The 20,437-nt window shown below is 38.1% G+C and overlaps 1 protein-coding gene across 16 annotated transcripts in view; it reads left to right on the top strand.

The window, feature by feature from the left end:
- Nucleotides 1-20,437, top strand: part of SGIP1 (SH3 domain GRB2 like endophilin interacting protein 1) — a 232,978-nt gene that overhangs the window by 195,609 nt on the left and 16,932 nt on the right. For all 16 annotated transcript variants that reach the window (XM_027536983.1, XM_027536980.1, XM_027536977.1 and 13 more), the window contains 2 exons: nucleotides 4,810-4,921; nucleotides 15,414-15,569. In XM_027536983.1, the coding sequence (XP_027392784.1) occupies nucleotides 4,810-4,921; nucleotides 15,414-15,569 (268 nt within the window). The remainder of the gene's footprint in view (nucleotides 1-4,809; nucleotides 4,922-15,413; nucleotides 15,570-20,437) is intronic.

Below are 20,437 nucleotides of genomic sequence, written 5' to 3'. Positions count from 1 at the left end.
GGTATAAAGTTTTCATTGTTGCTACTATTGTTTTCATTAGAGTTGGGACACCTTGGATTGAATTTTGGCTTTACCACTTACTAGCAGAGTGAACTTGGGCCAGTGAAGTAGAGATAATTATCCTGACTCTGTTTCTCCCTTCAATGTATAAAGAACAAAAACATGTTAATATTTGATATTTTATTTTGTTGTAGAACAAACATAATAATTGCTATTTTGATCTTGAATTCTTTAAAAATAATCATTAATAGTAATATAATTGTTATAATACTGAACTACTATCTAACTTCATAGAGTCTTCATTTTTCATTCACGTCTAATATTACAGCCCTCTTCTATACTGTAAGCTCCATGAAGGGAAGGGTAGAGGTACATCTCAGCCATTTCTGTGAATTTCTCAGCATCTAGCACAATGCCTACTTGTGCAGGAACTCACATTCAAATGAATCAAGAGATAAATATGCATTCAACCAACTTTCATCTCCTGTTAGTCCAAGCATTATATCAAGTAACTTGAACAGATGATAGCCACCATGTAATACACAAAAAATTAAACATGCATGATAGAATTCACTGTTCTTATCATACGAGAAATTTAGAGTTGGAAGGAATTTGAAAATTTTGGTCTATCTCCTTGCTCAGTGAAGAATACCATTTGTGATATCATCTCCCTTCATTCTCTGCCTCAAAAGCTACTCAAATTCAGAGGCAACTGTAATTCAACAAAGTTAGTAAAGCTCACCCTGACAAAATAACAGCAACAAAAACAAGATGTTTTTCCAGTACATACTGTCAACTACAAATTGGCACTTGCCATCTACTTCTACAAGGAGTAAATTATGTGCTGCTGCAACTGCTGACTTTCAACACCCCCTGAAAGGAGTTCAGGGTGGAGAGCTGAGGCACGCTGTGCTCCGGGAAAAACTGCCAAAACAGGTCTTCAAATAGATATTTTATGAACCAATTATTTTATTTTGTGAACCAATTCTTGTATCTCCTCATATCTAGAAAAGCACTAAAATCCTTCATGGTGATATCTGCTCCTCCAGACTAGCAGAAACCTTCTGCAAAAAAAATATGAGTTTGCTTGCATGTATTCCCCTTTCACCAAAACCACATATATTCTGACCATTCCCTTACCTCTTTGGAGCAGTTCCTCAGAGCTATCTGAAATGCTCTGATAGTTCAGAGAAATGTCTTCATTTTGCCCCTAAATAAAACTTATAACTCTCAATTTTTTGTGTGTGTGCATTTTTTAAGTCAGCAATACCATTCTAAAGATTTCACAAATTTTATCCCATTTGATGTCCACCACAAGATGCTTTTGAACTGTGGTGTTGGAGAAGACTCTTGAGACTCCCTTGGACTCCAAGGAGATCAAACCAGTCAATTCTAAAGAAAATCAACCCTGAATATTCATTGGAAGGACTGATGCTGAAGCTGAAACTCCAATACTTTGGCCACCTGATGTGAAAAGCCAACTCATTGGAAAAGACCCTGATCCTGGAAAAGACTGAAGGCAGGAGGAGAAGGGGATGACAGAGGATGAGATGGTTGGATGGCATCACCAATTCAATGGACAGGAGTTTGAGCAAGCTCTGGGAGTTGGTGATGGACAGGGAAGCCTGGTGTGCTGTAATCCATGGGCTCTCAAAGAGTCAGACACAACTGAGCAACTGAACTGGCTGACAAGCCTTCAAAATAGATATTATTATCTATTTTATTTAAAAAATGAGGAAACCAAGTCGCAGTCAGATTAAATATCTTATTCCTTGTCATATAGATTGTAAGTGGAGGAACTGGGATTCACACCCAAGTCTATAAGATTCCAGAGCCCTAGCAGCATTTAAATCAAGGAGCAACATTTCCTGTTCTGCTCATTGGGCAATTAATTTTGCAGTGAAAAAACTTCACAGTTCTGTCACTTGAACTATTGTCTTAAGCTTTTACTTGCATATGTTACTGTTACTAGTTTTTAGAAATGCTTATACCTTATTTTCTGGAAGTTCACATATTTGTGTCTCCAAACGTGTAAAAAAAATATGTAAAAATACCTTACACATAGTAAAGGCTCTGTAAATATTTGGCATATTCATTCAAAACACCATGAAGGGATACTCTTTTCAAATCAGTTAATTTCTGTGTGAGAAAATTGTTCTTTCTGTTTAAAACTCCTTATATTCCTAAAACAAAATTATAGAATCCTACTACACAAAGATTATGTAATCTATTGCCTTCATTTTATGGTTGAGAAACCTAAAGATAATTGACTTGCCCAAGGTCACAAAGCTATTAACTTGCAGATACATGGCCATGAACTCTGGCCCCAGAGTCACTGTCTGGTAATATTATTTCAGATATTCGAAAATAGTTTCAAGGCCCATTTTGGTTATCTTAGACCATGAGGTTTGAATTTTTCAGCATCTTAGACGTTCTCCTAGTTTTAGCCTAGTTTTCCAATAGTCAAATTAACAAAGACTTTCTAAGGTACTGCAGGGAAACAGAAGCATTCATTTATAATTGATAGCATTTTCATTGAGTATAATCTTTATGTAAAATAATCTGTCATTCTTAGTAATCAAAAATTTATCTGCCTTATGATTTAGTTGTCCCAATTTGTAATAATAAAATTACATCTTAAGAAAATAATTGAAAGAAAAAGACCAATTATACAAAGATGGATTTAAAATAATTTCTACCTAGAAGTGGCCAAACATTTGGAGAATTTTTTTTTTGTAGAATAATATATACTCATGGAAATGATATGTAGACCAGATAGCAATAAGGAAAATTATGTAATAAATGAAAAAAGTAAAAAAGAAGAGGGCATATTAATTGCAATGTATAGGGATGTGAAGAAATTAGAATTGTAAATTGTGGATCCTTTAAGGTAAAAGGGTTCTTTGTCAAATCTTGCTATTTCTCCTTCTCTGGCATTGTTGATTAAACCCATAGTAAGAACTATGGTGCCCAGAAGTGAACGTAGCTAGAGTATAGGGTTGTTGGAAGGATAGAGAGGAGGTGTGTCAAGAACAGATCGGGGCCAGGCTGCGTGTCTCAGTCCATTCTGAATTCTATGACAAAATGCCACACACCGCATGGCTCACAAACAACAAAAATTCTTGAGAACAAGGATTGTGTTTAATTATCTTTGAATCCCCAGCACCGGCAACAATGCCTGATGTGTGTGTGTGTGTTAGACGCTCAGTCGTGTCCGACTCTTTGCGACCCCACGGACTGCAGCTCACCCGGCTCCTCTGTCCATGAGATTTTCCAGGCAAGGATACTGGAGTGGGTTGCCATTTCATATAGTAGATAATAAGCAAATATTTGTTGAGAATCAATGCCCACATCCAAGACATTGAAAGTCAAGGGAAAATATAAAGCCCACACTAGCATGAACTAGAATTATCAAAGAAAACTTTATTGAGGAGGGAAATATACAAAGGGTAGATTTTCTCATAATCAGAGAGGAGGATGACAGTTACTGAAGGTTAAAGATAAAAAGCATAACGTGTAGTGTGTGATGAGGTGGGGAAAATTAAATGTGTTTTGTTTGATAGGAAGGAGAAGCAGTGAATGTGTGACATAATTAAATACTTTGTTCTTATTAAAACTCTTCTCTTTGGTACTATGTCCAGAGATTGTTAATGAAGGCAATGATCCTAAAACTTAGTCCTTTTGGAAACCTCAAGGTGCATCAAAACCATATAAAAATGTTTCATTTAGACAAATTATATATTATAAACAGTTTCCCTGATGACTAGTAGTAAAGAATTCACCTGCCAAGCAGGAGACAAGGGTTCTATCCTGGGATCCGGGAAATCCCCTGGAGAAGGAGATGGCAACCCACTCCAGTATGCTTGCCTGGGAAATCCCATGGACAGAGGAGCCTGGCAGGCTATAGTCCATGAGGTCACAGAAGAGTGGGACACGACTGAACGACTAAACAACAAAGATTATAAACCGTATAGGGGAAAACATGAGCTTTATAGGAGGGCAAATCTACATTTGAATTTTAGTTTTTCCCACTTAACGATGTTATTAGGGCAAATCACTTAGCTCTTTGAGCTTCAGTTTTCTTTCTGTAAAATGGGAATATATTGCCTATCTCCCACTGGGCTGATGTGGGGCTTGAATGCAGTAATTCTTATCAGATATTCAGTGCTGTGCTTGGTATATAGTAGATGTTTAGTACACATGAGCACTACTGTTATTTTTAATAACGTGAATTGATGCATTGATGTGTGTGTGATAAGTCAAGGTGGACATTTGGGTTGCGTATGTCTGGGGATAAGCACACTTGAGTCTACTTGATCTGAGGGTAATTGGAAATGGAAACAACTCAGAAAAAGATAATGTATAACATGGTGCCCCGTAGCTGTTTGCCTCTTTAAAATGAAGTAATGCCAACACCTTTGAGTCTATTGGCAATTGTATGATGTGAATGCTCAAATAGAAAGCTAATAATTTTCTCTACTAACTACCTGCTGTACAAACTGTCATGCAAATACTGCCTTATGATTTATGTAAACATTGAAAAATCCCATGACTTTATTCTTATGCTTGGATTTTTTTCTATGGTAGAATACCTAATTCGGTTAATTTCAAGTGTGTTTGTCTGTAAACCAGCCAAATATTTCCTTTTAAATACTTGAGCTCTATGTTGAATATACAGTTATGGTTCTTAGCATATTACTTTGTTTCAGTAATTAGATTTCATCCTATAATCCCTTAATGAGGATTTAGTTCCACATATACTAGGCTGTCTCCAATCCATATTAAGCGAAGATTTTTCATCTTATACAGGTTCTTCCAGGGGACCCAGCCCCCTAACCATGGGAGCCCAGGACACCCTCCCTGTTGCAGCAGCATTTACAGAAACGGTCAATGCCTACTTCAAAGGAGCAGATCCAAGCAAGTAAGCCTGGGGCTTAGTCCACTACATTCTCCAAACTCTATGCTATTCAGCGGGGAACGCTCCACATATAATTATTTCATTCCACATCCTAAGACCAAAAAAAATCTAGTCAGCAATAACAGGTGACATACTTAGAATTAAATTAATTATAAATATTAACTCACTGCTTTCTTTAAAATATATACCCTTCTCATGCTGGGACCCTTGGGGAAGCCAGTGCCCCACTGGGCTCCCCCAAGGCCCACAGCTACAGGCAAGAGGATTATATATATATTCCAAAAGGTCCAAACTCTAATCTTACTACCCAGAAATCTCTGATTCAGTCTTTTTTGTAAGTTACAGGAAACCCTAACTCAACTCTGTCAACAATGAGAAAATGTATTATCTCACAAAAGGAAATGTCTAGATCATGTCTTTATTGTTTTAGTCTTTCCTGGCTGAGAGTCACTCACCTATAAACCGAAACAATGGTGCATTTGAATGAGAACCTGGAACAAAACTACCTTTCCATAACACATAGATTAGTAAGAGAATGCTGCTAAGTCGCTTCAGTCGTGTCCGACTCTGTGCGACCCCATAGACGGCAGCCCACCAGGCTCCCCGGTCCCTGGGATTCTCCAGGCAAGAACACTGGAGTGGGTTGCCCTGTCCTTCTCCAATGCATGAAAGCGAAAAGTGAAAGTGAAGTCACTCAGTCACGTCCGACTCTTAGCAACCCCATGGACTTCGGCCTACCAGGATCTTCCATCCATGGGATTTTCCAGGCAAGAGTTCTGGAGTGGGGTGCCATTGCCTTCTCCAAGTAAGAGAATAAATTATATTAATATGTAACCCTTGTTAAGTAAGGAAAAACTAGCCAAAAAATTGTAATCACAGCAAAGTAAAAGTTTTAGATAAAAATGTACCATTCCCTATTTACGTGAGCCTCATTTCACTTATATCAGTACATCTTGACAATGGACTTCACCTGAATGCACATGTGATGTAATTAGATACTTCTCTCTCTGTAAGGAGTCCCCTGGATGGGGTTCAGGAAGTCTATGGATCCCTTGAAATTATATTTCATATCTAATGTGTATGTCTGCGTGCACATTTGTCCATAGAGGATCTACGGCATTCATTAATTTTACAAAGAGGTCAGATTAAAAAAAAAAAGGTCAAGTGATTGTTAGTCTACATTGAAAACTAAACACTTAAGTCAAACTGGTTTTGAAGTATGTGACTAATGCACTTCCAGGTCTGAAGTTGAAGGATAAACAAAGGACAAACCTGGGAGAGGAAAGAATTGCTTTTTGTTTTTTACTTGAAAGGACTAGGGCTTAGAAGACCTTGGTATCCATGGAATAAAAGATCAGAAAAAAAATTAAATGTGCATATACTATAGAGTACTATATGTTTTATAAAAATTTTATAAACAGTGATATTAAGGATAGTTAGGACTTGGATCTCTATATATATTTTAAGTGAGAATCTATATGACTAATTGTTGATCCTCTTTACACTTCTGAAACAGTAGTATTTTTTAGTCTAAATCTAACAGTATTATGCTGGAAAACCAATATAGTTAGTAACTCTACTCCTATCTAGCCGCTGGGATCTATCAACTTCCCTAAATATCCTTTGAAAGAACACTTGAGTTTTATTCTGGGCCCAGAGTTTTGCAGAGAAGTAAACACTGTGGAATCTGGTGTCTGAGTTCGTTTGGGTTGCTATAACAGATTAGGTGGCTTATAAATAACAGAAATTTATTTCTCAAAGTTCTGGAGGCTGAAAAGTCCAAAATCAAGGCCCTGGCAGGTTCAGTATCTGATGAGAGCCTGCTTCCTGGCTCATAGGAATCCTATAGATTGGAAAGGGCTAAGGAGCTTTGTGAGTCTCTTATAAAGGCACCAGTTTCATTCATGAGGGCCTACCCTTATGACCTAATCACCTCCCAACAGCCCCACCCAAATATCATCACACTGGGGTTTAGGTCTAAATATATAAATTTTGGATATCACAAACATTCAGTCTATCACTTTCTGGTTTCTTCCATGCCTTTTCTTTTTCATCTTCAAAGCAGAGATATCATTTGCCACAACCACACATCAATAGAAATTAAAAGTTCATTTGAACTGTTAGAGAAAAGTAAGCATCATGAGCTTAGTATACATACTTTATATATATAAATATGTGTTTGTTCTGTGGACTTCTTCTTTGAATAAAGAATTTAGATTATTTTCTGTATCACCAGTTCTAAGGATTGCTTATTACTGACTAATCTATACCTTAGAAAACTCAGGGTGCCTTAAATTACAGTAGAAACACACCCCCCAAAAAATGACTAGTCAAAATTGTGGAGAGATATCTATAATGGAGTGAAAAACATTGGGAATCAGACAAGAATGAATTCTTTTTTGTACATGTACTATTGGCTTTAATTCATTCATTTATTCAGAGAGATCTAATTTGTAGTAAGGATACTTCTGCCCCCTAAAATCTATTCTCAATATATCATGTCACCTCTTGGCTCAAAATCTTCCTAATTTGTTCAGAGTAAAAACCAAATGCTTCATAATGATGTATAAGTTTTGTCCTTCGTGACCCATTCCAGTTGCCACCTCTCTGATCTTGTCTCTGTCACTCTCCGGCTTGTTCATGCCCCTCTAGCTACTCTACCTTCCTGGCTGTTTGTCTTTCATCAGCCCAATCCCATCTGCATCTCAAGGTCTTTGCATCTGCTGCTCCTTCCACATTAGCGAGATCTTCTCCCAGGTATCTGAGTGACTTGCACCCTCCCTTCCTTCAGGATTCTGCAGTAGGTATATCAGAGGCCATTCTTGTCCATCTGTGTAAAACAGAAACTCTCCAGCCCTCTCTGTAGTCAACACTTCCTTTCTCCCTACCTCACTGTCTCTTTCTCCATAGTTAACATTTCACTTGTTTTCTCATTAATAAACACTTTAATCAATGTGTTCAATGTTTTCAGTTTCACTGTCTGTCCCTTCTTCCACTAGAGTGTAAGCTTCATGAGAACTGGAACCTTGAGTATTTTGTTCACTGTTGTATCCTCAGTACTTAAAACAGGACCTGGCAAGGAGTACCCAACGCATAGTTGCTGAACAAACTGAGTCAAATTACTCACTTAACATTTACAGAATGTCTGCTATGTGGCCACCAATGTACTAGACAGTGGTACATTGTCTTCAGTTTCCACCAATACTACAGTCTAGTATTGGTGGTGAAGACAGTTGATATGGAAAATAAGACTTGCACATAAATATAATGCAAAATCCATTATAGGAGGAGAATAGATATGGGACAATGGGGTTAAGAAGTCCTTAATAATAATCTTTTTTAAACCCCAAAAAGTGGTGTAGCAGCCTACCAGTCACTTGTGGAACTATCCCTATACAAGCTGGGTTCTTCATCTTGTTTCAGTCTCCCTGGCACGCTATGACAACTGAGGTCTGTACCTGTGAGCCTGGTATCCATGACCTTGGCGTTTCAATGATGTAGCACTTGAACCAAAGCAATTTTAGTGCTTTTCCTATCCCCTCCCAAATTAACTGAGTCTTTTAAGGATAACTGCATATATTGAGTCTTTTTTCAATTATATTGTTATAAAGTAGTTGCAGCATATACTATATGTGGGTACACAGGAGGTTTAGTATATTTCACTGAAATTATGAGATCTGAAACTTATGAACATTATGAAGTGACATGCTTCTAAATTTAATTTCACCTTCTGTGATGAAATTAGAAGTGAATCATTCTAATTGCTGTCGCTCTGGCATTCGCTTTCAAGGAAACAACTCAAGTTATAAGTTTGATCATGGAGTGAGGTGGGGTAGAGGTTGAAACCAAACACAGCACCACATGGAGAAATGATACAGAAAAAGCATGTGGGTTTGCTTTGCCTGTGGTTCTCTCTCATCCTGTATCAAACGTGTTCCCATTTGTTTTCAGACCACACATTGAAATGAGACATATACTACTTTATTTTATATTGTGACATATAATCCATTTAAATATGGTTTACACTCTTTCTGAGTATTCAGAACACCTTGTAACAGGTATGATATCTGAAACTTTCTCAGTAGCTAATAAGCAGAGAATTCCTTGACTTTGCTGCCACCTGGGGGAAACACATCTCCTGTTATTAGCTCCTATTTGAACAACCCTGGTTGTTGCTGCTGCTGCTGCTGCTGCTGCAAAGTCGCTTCAGTCGTGTCCAACTCTGTGCGACCCCATAGACGGCAGCCCACCAGGCTCCCCCGTCTGTGGGATTCTCCAGGCAACACTGGAGTGGGTTGCCGTTTCCTTCTCCAATGCATGAAAGTGAAAAGTGAAAGTGAAGTCGCTCAGTTGTGTCCGACTCTTAGCGGTGGTAGGAACTGATTCTCTAATCCCAGGAAAACCTTTGGTTTCTCAGTTGTATTCTATCCTTCTCTTACCACCATATTTCTATTACATATTCAAGTGTCTGTCTCCTTGCTTATATAGGAAGTGTGCTCAAGGTCATCTTTGTCCTGTTTCTCACTGCCCATTCTATATATGCATTATATAATGTGTGGTTCATTGATTAGGCAGCTGATATATAATTGGGAAATGTATGAATTTATTTTTTAAACATTTTATTGAGTTCCTACTCTGCACTGGGTTCTATGTTTTGCACCTTTGCCTTCCTAGAACCTAAGACACGGAACTTGCCTTCACAGTAGTAGATAAAATAATGTGCTACAAAATAAGTTTTTCTTTTTTTTAATCTGTCCATTTGTCCAAGGAACCTAAAGCAAGGAAAATCTAAAGAGGGCTGAATGGAAAGGATATTAAGGAAGGCTTTGGAAAGATCTGCCTTTGCACTGAGTCTTGAAATATGAAAAGGAGTTTTTGCCTAGTGTCAAAGTCAGTGAAAAGGGATGATAAATAAAGGAAGGGAAGTAGCCTATGAACAGAAGTCTATGCTTGAAAAGAAACCCATGTGTTTAGTTATCAGCACAGTAGAAGAGACATTTTATGTAACAGATACATTTCTGACGACCTCACATAAATTAAGTCCACACATTTCCTGACCAAAATTGGCCAGCGTTTCTGTTGACCAGTTATCATAATGCTGCCTGTGGCAAAAGGGACAGCCCAATTCATTAGCCACTTGACCAGCTGACCTTGAAATTTTGTCATTCTAGACAAATTTTGGGGGATTCATATGATTTCACATTTACTTCATAAAGTAATGTGTTAATATTTCCATATTGCAGTATTTCAGATTTCCATGATTTAAACTAACATGAAATATACCCACATCACTCACTGATGAGGACAGTCATTACTGTTGAACAAAGACTTTACTTTAACAAGTGAGTATAGGTTGAAAATATTAATTATATATAGAAAACTTCAGATGATTTAGACATTGAATGGATTAATAAATCATCAAAGATCTGACTCTGACAATTGAGATAAAGTGCAGAAATAAAATGTAGGTCAGGAGCCTGGGTGCTTATTATATTGGCTTATACTGACTACTTCTCTCATCATCCATCCAACATTGTAAGCCCTTTGAAGACAGAGGCTGTTTTGCTCATTTTTTAATTGCCTTCCCACTCAAACAAACAACTTACATATGAGTCAATAAATGTTTATTGAATTAATAAATACCACTCCCTCCTCTTGATGACTTGCTTTCAAAAAACAAACTTTATCCTCTACCATGACACCATGTAGAGCTCATTTTGCAGAACCTGGAAAAGAAACTGAGCAGAGTCCTTACCAAACAAAAAACATTCGAGCCACTGCTGCTAACAATATACTGAGTGATGGTAGATGCTACAGTCTAATTTTGAAAGTGCTCTGGCTGAAGCTCTTGTCTTCTTCTAGAGTTGTCAATTAAAATTTTTCATGTCTCATATGTTGGAAAATGTTGGGTAGACTCAGATTAAGGGGAATTCCAGGCTTAGTACCAATTCATCACCAGTAAATCAAGCAAGGCTCGTGAATCTAAGACACAGAGAAGGAAGACAGCTGAGTTGACACCAAACTGGGAGATCAGCAATATTCTCAGGGAGAGATGGAGGGGCAAACTTCCAGACACCAAATCTCTCATTCAGAGCAGTTCAGAGTTAGAGATGATAATACCTGAGAGGGAAAAGGGTAACTTTAGGAAACCTACCTGCCCCTCCACCTCTAACCCAAACCCAACTTTGTGCACATACAAGGCTATAGCAGTTCTTCACATAAGCTATTTTGAATGTGTACCAAGGACCATCTCACCTGAGCCATTTGTGTCTCATCAGTCACAGTTACACAGCATACGAGGTTTGTATAGGACAAATAGAGTTTCCTATATTCAAGTGTGAGCCAAGTTTTCATTGACCAAGCTCAGTTTCCCTAGAAAGTACACTAGGGAACAGTGCAAGGGTCAGTCATCCAGACGTATCCAGAAGTCGTAAAGAAGTTCACTCATTATAAATATTTATTATTTCCCAAAGAAGAAGAATCATTTCGAGGTTTCTGCTTCTGGTCAAGATGGAGTAACCAATTGACCCTTCTACCTGAAAACACTTCAAAACGGACAAAATATACGAAACAATAATTTGCAAGACATGGGACCTCAGGGAAAGGACAGTCACCCCTGAGAGGTGAAGTGTGCCCTATGATTGCCCCGACTGACTTCCTGGGAAGTATCCAGCCCATGGATATAGAGAGAGCCCACCAGCCTCACAGATGTTCGTGGGAGAAGTCTCACTGAGGCACGCTCCGCTGCAAAACTGGCTGAGGAGGGTGCCCGAGGAAGCTAACGGCTCCGGGCGCGGGAGAAGCCGGCAGTGGAGACAGTATGCATATGAAGGAGTCTGGCGCCGCGGACCGATCTGGGCACTGGGGCAGCCCAGCCACAAGCACCTCAGGAGCCAGACGCTATAGGATCTGCCAGTGTCACTGGGATTGCAGTACCCACACCCTCGGGCACCACATCCCTCCTGCACTGCAGGAGCCTGGTTCTAGACAAGCCATGCGCACTGCAAGGAGCCTGTCTAGCAAGCACACTGCAACGAGGAAGAGGGGGGAAGAAAATGGCTTCGTTTTGCAATGTCTCTCTAGTGCCCTCTACTGACAAAATATAACATAGTGCCTGTTGGCCAAGAAAAAGTACAAACCTTAAAGGCCCGAACGGAGAAGGCAATGGCACCCCACTCCAGGACTCTTGCCTGGAAAATCCCATGGATGGAGGAGCCTGGAGGGCTGCAGTTCATGGGGTCGCTGAGGGTCGGACACGACTGAACGACTTCACTTTCACTTTTCACTTTCATGCATTGGAGAAGGAAATGGCAACCCACTCCAGTGTTCTTGCCTGGAGAATCCCAGGGACAGGGGAGCCTGTTGGGCTGCCGTCTCTGGGGTCGCACAGAGTCGGACACGACTGAAGTGACTTAGCATAGCAAGGGCCCGAAACTAATACTCTAAAAGCAGGCAGTAGAGGGTGAATTGGAACTCCATGAGTTTTATTTAGAAATTGACAGAGATCCTAAATTTCATGTGGAAATACAAAGGACCTAAAATAGGCAAAACATTTTTGAAAAAAAAGTTGGTAGAATAATGTTACTTGATTTCAGAGCAATTTAAAAGCTACAGTATCAAGACATATTGGTTGTGGTATTAGTATAAAGATGGACAAAATAGATCAATGGAACAGAACAGAGAATTTAGAAATAGATCCACACATATGTGGACAACTGAATTTTAACAAAATTGCCAAGTGGATTAATTCTACAGATGGTAGTAGGATGATTAGATATATTCATCCACACAACTAAAAATAAACTCGGACCTATACCTCACAGAAAATATGCAAAAATTAGCTAAAAATGGATCACAACACTGAATGTAAAACTAAAAATAAAAAATTTCTGGAATAAAATAGGTGAAATTTTTGTGACTTTCAGGTTTATCTATGATTTCTTAGATAAGACTCCAAAAGAATAAATTGATTAACTAAAACCCATAAAAGAATAAATTGATGAATTAAAAACGTCTGCTCTTTGAAAAAAAACTTCTTCAAAGTTATTAATACTCTAAAGAGAAAGAAAAACAAGCCAAACTAGGAAAAAAATCTTTGCAAAGCATATATCTGTTAAAAATATTTGTATCTAGAATGTACAAAAAACTCTGAAAATTCAGTAAGAGAACAGAAAACTGAGTTTATAAACTTGGCAGAAAGTTTGAGCAGACAGTTCATCCAAGTAGATAAATCACAAAGAAACACATGAAAAGATGCTAACATCCTTAGCCATTAGGGAAATGCAGATTAAAACAACAATGAGATACCATTACTCACCTATTAGAATGACTAAAATTAAAAAGACAGACCTACCAAGTGTTGGTGAGGATGTAAAGGAATTAAAACTCTCATATTCAGCTATGTTTTCCACTTCAGAAAACAGTTTGGCAGTTTCTTAAAAAGTTAAAGTTACACCTACCATGTGATCCAATCATCTCACTCGTATTTATCCAAGAGAAATAAGAACATGTGCCCATAGACAGACTTGTACACACATATTCATCACAGATTTATTTGTAATAGGCAAAAAAATGGAAAGAATTCAAATGTTATTCAATAAAGGAATTTTTTTTTAATTGCCTGTGGTATATCCATATCCTACCCAGCAATAAAAAGACGTGAACTATTGGTTGCTACACTATGTGAGTGAATCTCAAAATAATTATGCCTAGTGGAAAAAGCCAGATCAAAAAAATCACACACCTTTTGATTCTGTTTATATAAAAATTTTAGACAGTCCAAACTAATGTGTACAGCCAGAAAATATATTAGCAAGTGCCAAGAGATAAGGAGGAAAGGATGGAAAAGTACAGAGAGAAAAACAAAAACACAAGATGAAACTTGTAGGGATGTGGGGATCCTGACTATCTTGATTGTGTGATCGTTTCTCAGATGTACATTATGTCAAAAATTATGGAACTTTACACTATAAATAAGTGCCAATTGTATATCAATTATATTTCAATAAGGCCCTTTTTATTTTTTTAATTTTTATTAGATGACAACTAATTTACAATGTTGCGTTAGTTTCAGGTATACAGCAAAGTGAATCAGTTATGCCTATATACATATCTACTCTTTTTTAGATTCTGTTCCCATATGATCATTACAGAGTATTGAGTAGAGTTCCCTGTGCTGTTCAGTAGGTCCTTAGTTATCTATCTTACATAGATCTGTGTGTATGTGTCAATCCCAACCTCCCAATTTATCCCTCCCCTGCATACCCCATGGTAACATAAGTTTGTTTCCTACATCTGTGACTTTATTTCTGTTCTATAAGTAAGTTCATTTGTCATATTTTTTTTAGATTCCATCTATAAGCGATATGTGGTATTTACCTTTCTCTGTCTGACTTACTTCACTCAGTATGAAAATCTCTAGGTCCATCCAATGTTGCTGCAAATGGCATTATTGTATTCTTTTTTATGGTTGAGTAATATCCCATTCTATTATGTATGTACCACATCTTCTTTATTCACTTCTGTGTTGATGGACATTCAGGCTGCTTCCCTGTCGTGGCTATTGTAAACAGTGCTGCAGTGAACATTGGGGTGCATGTATTTTTTGAATTATGGTTTTATCCCAATATAAGCCCAGAAGTGGGATTGCTGGATCAGACAGCAGTTCTATATTTAGTTTTTTAAGGAACCTCCATACTATGCTCCATAATGGTTGTACCAATTTAGACTCCCAACAGTGTAGAAGAGTTCCCTTTTCTGCACACCCTCTCCAAGCTTTATCGTTTGTAGATTTTTTGATGATGTCCATTCAGATAAGTGTGATGTGATATCTCATTGTAGTTTTGGTTTGCATTTCTCTAATAATTAGTGATGCTAAATAAAGCTTTAAAAAAAATAAAAGGATTATTCTTCCTTCCAAATTATCATCCAGCTGTATTAACTTATGTATGTGACTGATTTTATAGTTTCAACCAAATAGACAAGTTAATGGAATGAAGATCTAATTAAGTGAGAAGCAAAAGTTTACCCCATGAGTCCATAAAAGAACATACTAAAGGCATCAATCGTGTTACTTAGAGAGCTAAAATAAATCTCAGTGAATAGTGTGACAACACTGTGTAGTTTAATATCTTCAAATATATTTCCAACAATTCAGATATCAAACAGAGAGAGAACCACCAGGATAAATTATTCTATTTGTGAGGTGAACACAAAGACTTTTCTACAGGAAAAGAAAAGCTGTTTTATTCTAACAATGCAAAAACATCTTCAACAAAATAGCCACTTTTTGGAGTAACTGTTAATACAAAACTTTGAGTCCTCAAGTCTTAGAAATGAGTTAGTAATTCAGAGTGAATTGTAAGTAAGAGCTTACTTTTTCTCTCTTCTGCTGTGTCATAGTATTACAGAAATCTTTGCTTTTCACAACTGCTTTGATTCACAGCATGTTGACCTGGGTTTCCTCTCTTTCCTCTCACGTGTTGTGACATGCCAGATGTATCGTGAAGATTACTGGAGAAATGGTGTTGTCTTTTCCTGCCGGGATCACCAGACACTTTGCCAACAATCCATCGCCAGCTGCTCTGACTTTTCGGGTGATAAATTTCAGCAGGTTAGAACACGTCCTGCCAAATCCCCAACTTCTCTGCTGGTAAATATATTTTCCACAAATTTTTTAAAGATGTAGGTGTCTTACCATGTTATTCTTAGATGAGAGATGTACCTTAGCAAAAGGGAAGCACTGTAGAGAAATTATTGTTATTCAGATATGTTTATAGATTGAATCCCAGAGCTCTGTATATATCTATGTGTGTATATATATGTATACATACATGCATATGTATACATATATATTTTTTAATGGCCAACTCTCTCAAGTGGCTAAAGAGACATTTAGAATAATAAAACTTATTCATTGTCTATTTTGCTTATCACTGGTAGACAGTGGATGAGGATGATGGGAAATAAGCATAATAAAAGGAATAAAATCCATTTATTGTATTGGCATCTTTTAAAAATCAAATGATATCTGAACTGTAAGCTACTCTTCATATAAGCTTAAAAATCTCTTTGTGAGACATGTAATTTCATTACACTGTAATGGTAATTGTTTTGATGGAATGGTAGCTGTGTGGCATCAAAGAAGCTTTTCTAAATTTCTTTATATAAATACATTTCACACTTCCTATTAAATCCGAATGTGATGTTTTGTCATATATATGCATATCCACATTCACACAACACATACACACATTGCTATTGCTAAGTCACTTCAGTCGTGTCCGACTCTGTGTGACCCCATAGACAGCAGCCCACCAGGCTTCCCCATCCCTGAGATTCTCCAGGCAAGAACACTGGAGTGGGTTGCATTTCCTTCTCCAATATTATTGGCAATGGATGAGACAAAAAGAAACATTCTTGGTAGTTTTTCCATCAACAAGTCCTGATATTCCATCTAAAATTCTTTCTCTAAAATGGCCACTTTTTCCCTTTATCACGACTTCTATCCAAATGATAACCATCATTTCCCTGGACCACAGCCAGCGCTTTCCTCTTCCCCTCTCTGCCTCCAATCTTGCCCCACTCCTATACACAATAGCCAGCTTTTTGGATGCAGATCAGGTTGTCCTCCCTTATAACCTTCTGGAGGCTTCACATTACATTGCCTTCAAGGTCCTGATTCATCCACTCTTGCCTGTCTGTCTATCCTCATCTCCCACCATCCTCTTCGGAATCCTTGTAGCTGCAGCCATACCTGCCTGTCTTGGGAATGGCTGAGTCCTTTCCCACATCCAAGTTTTGTACACTTGATTACTCTGCCTTCAATAGCATTTCCACTCTTCTCCACCAGACTTTTTTGTACACTTGTTTACTCTGCCTTCGGAGAAGGCAATGGCACCCGACTCCAGTACTCTTGCCTGGAAAATCCCATGGACGGAGGAGCCTGGTAGGCTGTAGTCCATGGGGTCGCTAAGAGTCAGACACGACTCAGCGACTTCACTTTCACTTTTCACTTTCCTGCATTGGAGAAGGAAATGGCAACCCACTCCAGTGTTCTTGCCTGGAGAATCCCAGGGACGGGGAAGCCTGGTGGGCTGCCGTCTACGGGGTCGCACAGAGTCGGACACGACTGAAGTGACTTAGCAGTAGCAGTTACTCTGCCTTCAATAGGATTTCCACTCTTCTCTACCAGACTCCTACTCATCCTTCAGATCTCAGCTCCACTCAGCCTTGCCTGACCATTCCACTCTCCTCCCCACTCCCAAACTAAGTCATGTAACCCTGTTATTCTCTTTCAAGATTCCTATTCTTTCCATTGTCACACTTACTAAAACCAGTAATTATATATCTGTTTGCTTTCTTCATTCATCCACCTTCCACACTGGACTATAAAAGACATGAGGGAATAGAACACATCTATTGGATTGCCACCACATCCTCAGTACCTTCCACTGTGCCCAAAAAGGATTTAAATAGTACTTATTGAATGAATGAACAATTCAACTATAAGTTAAAGAAATTTATCAAGCTGGATATTTATGAAGAAATAGCTAAAGGTCATTTGGAGTTTGAGGGCCAATACAGTCACTCTCTTTGACTGCATGAGACTTTTTCACTCCAGCGATGAAAACACAGTCACAGGTCTTTCAGATGGTGACTAAGATCACCTCCTTCTCGTTGGTCTTTACGATGGTTTAAGTGGTAAACCTGATTCCAGGCTTAAAAATATAAATGAAATGCTCACCTATGAAGTGAAAGATAAACATGAAATGGCCAAGATTGGAAATGAACAGCTTTTTATTTCAGTTTCCCTCTGTGCTTTTGATGTGCACATTGAGCCACTTAATTTTATTTTTCTAGGTTCCTCCATCTGCAATTAGGAATTGTGTGCCACTATTTCACCAGTTTGTAAATATCACCAGAGGGATAGTCATAGTTTTTGTTGCATTTTTAGGCAGATATGTTACCAAGTTCTTAGGTATATATATATACACACACACACATATATCAAAGTTTTATATTTATATTAATACTTCAGTCTTATGAATTGAATTAAGTATCAGTCTGAGAATATTCCTGTTTGACAAAACATTATATAGACCCTTAAATTGTTTTTTAAACAAAACAAAAACTCTCATTAATTTGGACTTTATTAAATGTATTTGATGATTGTGTTAGGGCTGTGTGCTCAGTCGTGTTCTGCTCTTTGAGACCCCACGGATTATAGTCCATCAGACTCCTCTGTCCATGGGATTCTCCAGGCAAGAATACGGGATTGGGTTGCCATTTCCTCCTCCAGGGAATCTTCCACACCCAGGGATCGAACCTGTATTTCCTGCATCTCCTGCATTGCAGGCAGACTCTTAACAGCTGAATCACTGGGGAAGCCCAGGGCTATGACTGGTGACCCATTAGTTCTACAACCTGTTTGGTGTTTGTTATACAATGAAGCTTACCACCCTTACTACCACACCTAGTTTTTAAAAGGCAATGGAAACCAACATTATTCTCAAATTCAGCTCAAGACTCCTTTCATCTGTCATCTTAATCCTCTCTATTATCTTTACTGAAAGACATTTAGGTTACCAGCTTGGTCCCTGGAGACATTTGGGTTTGCAATCCCTATGACAGGGACCAAACTGAAATTTACTTCTACTTCTCCCTTATGAAAGGGTTTGGTTTACCAAGGATGTTTAGGAACAATTATTAAACCAATTACAAGTCTAAAGAATTCTCAAGACTTCTTGAGCATTCAAGAATTGCATCTTTGTATAAGCTTTGGATTGCCAAAGCTTTCTTGACTATTTATTAAAGCAAGTTTTCCTGAGGAATTATCATAGACATATGACTCAGCTTATTGTGTTGTTAAATATATAATTGAGATTTTTCGGTTATTCAGATTTACTTAGCACAACTTAATAACATGTTGTTGTTTTTGTTCAGTTACTAAGTTGTGTCCAACTCTGCAATCCAGTGGCCTGCAGCATGCCAGGCTTCCCTGTCCTTCACTATCTCCCAGGGTTTGCTCAAACTCGTGTCCATTGAGTTGGTGATGCCATCCAACCATTTCATCCTCTGAAACCCCCTTCTTCTCTTGCCCTCAGCATTAGGGTCTTTTCCAATGACTTGGCTCTTCACGTCAGGTGGCCAAAGTGTTGGAGCTTCAGCTTCAGCACCAGTCCTTCCAATGAATATTCAGGGTTGATTTCCTTTAAGATTGACTGTTAGATCTCTTTGCTGCCCACCAGGCTCTCAAGAGTCTTCTCCAGCACCACAGATCAAAAGCATCAATTCTTCTGTGCTCAGCCTCCTGTTAGGTTCAACTCTCAAATCTGTACATGACTACTGGAAAAACCATAGCTTATTAACATTAATAAAATAAAATGTTGTTGGATATTAATTCCATATCTGTTTTGGTATAGTAGAGTAAGACTGACCTGGGCTGTAATCCTGACCCTGTTACTTATTTAGCTGTTCAACCTTAAGTAAATTACTTAATTTTGCTGAACCTCTATTATTTTTGTCTCCTGCCTCCTTGTATAGCTACCCCTCAAGCAGCTCTGGATAACTTGGATGTTTTAGGTAATAACAGTTTAGATAGCCCTTATCAGCATCCTTAGCTTGACTTGGCCAGGGGCAAAGACAAGGGGCCAAGAGTCTTTTCCATCCACTTCCTACCTGTACAGGGTAATAGGACTTTGCTTTGTCCTCAACAGCCTGTTATCAGGCACAACAGAACCATAGGGTTCTTGCTGATACTTGGGCCCTACAACCACTCTGGACCAGGATCATTTTTAAGGCTCTGATTATATTTGGCTTCTGGAGGCTGAATCATAGAAATTGACAATTTGTCTTTATCACACCCTTCTGTTTTCTTACTCTCTAATTTTCTCTTTTTATAGCATTCACTTGTCTTTAAAAAAGAAGATCCTTCTTTCTTTGCACAGTAGATATTAGTGAAATAGTTTATAGCATACATAACAGAGTGCCTAGTACATAATAGATGCTCAAAAAATTCTAGCTACTGTTATTTTATTCTACAGGATATTCTGAAAATGAAATGTCAATAAGTTACTTAAGACACTTGGGCCCTCAGTTTCCTCATTATGCGGGAAATGAGCAAATGCTTTTCACAGTTTTGCCTGATTCTTTTACCATTGAGGCAAGCATTTTCAAGAAACATCAGGGGAAGCTATCAATTCCCCTAGGGATACAAAACTCATTTAATTCACCAAGACTGCACTTTCTAGTGTAACTGCCATGGTTATTATCATTTAAATTCCAGAATCATCTTGTAAGTGAGGTGACTTTGTATGATTTAGATGCTCTTAGATGAACTACTGTGAATATTAAAAAGGGAGCATGATAATTTTAGTAACACACTTTTCTCCTCAGTTGGAGACAAAGAACGTGTTTACTTAGAGCCAAATATTTAAATCAGTAATTTCTGAGAACCGACTGTTGAAGTAAATTCAAAAGAAAATCAATGTATATGACTCCTTGAGTGCATTAACTGAC

This window comes from Bos indicus x Bos taurus, chromosome 3, assembly GCF_003369695.1.
Source record: "Bos indicus x Bos taurus breed Angus x Brahman F1 hybrid chromosome 3, Bos_hybrid_MaternalHap_v2.0, whole genome shotgun sequence".
Classification (NCBI taxonomy): domain Eukaryota; kingdom Metazoa; phylum Chordata; class Mammalia; order Artiodactyla; family Bovidae; genus Bos; species Bos indicus x Bos taurus.
Note: the sequence above shows the minus strand (reverse complement) of the source record. Positions and strands in the feature narration are given on the sequence as shown.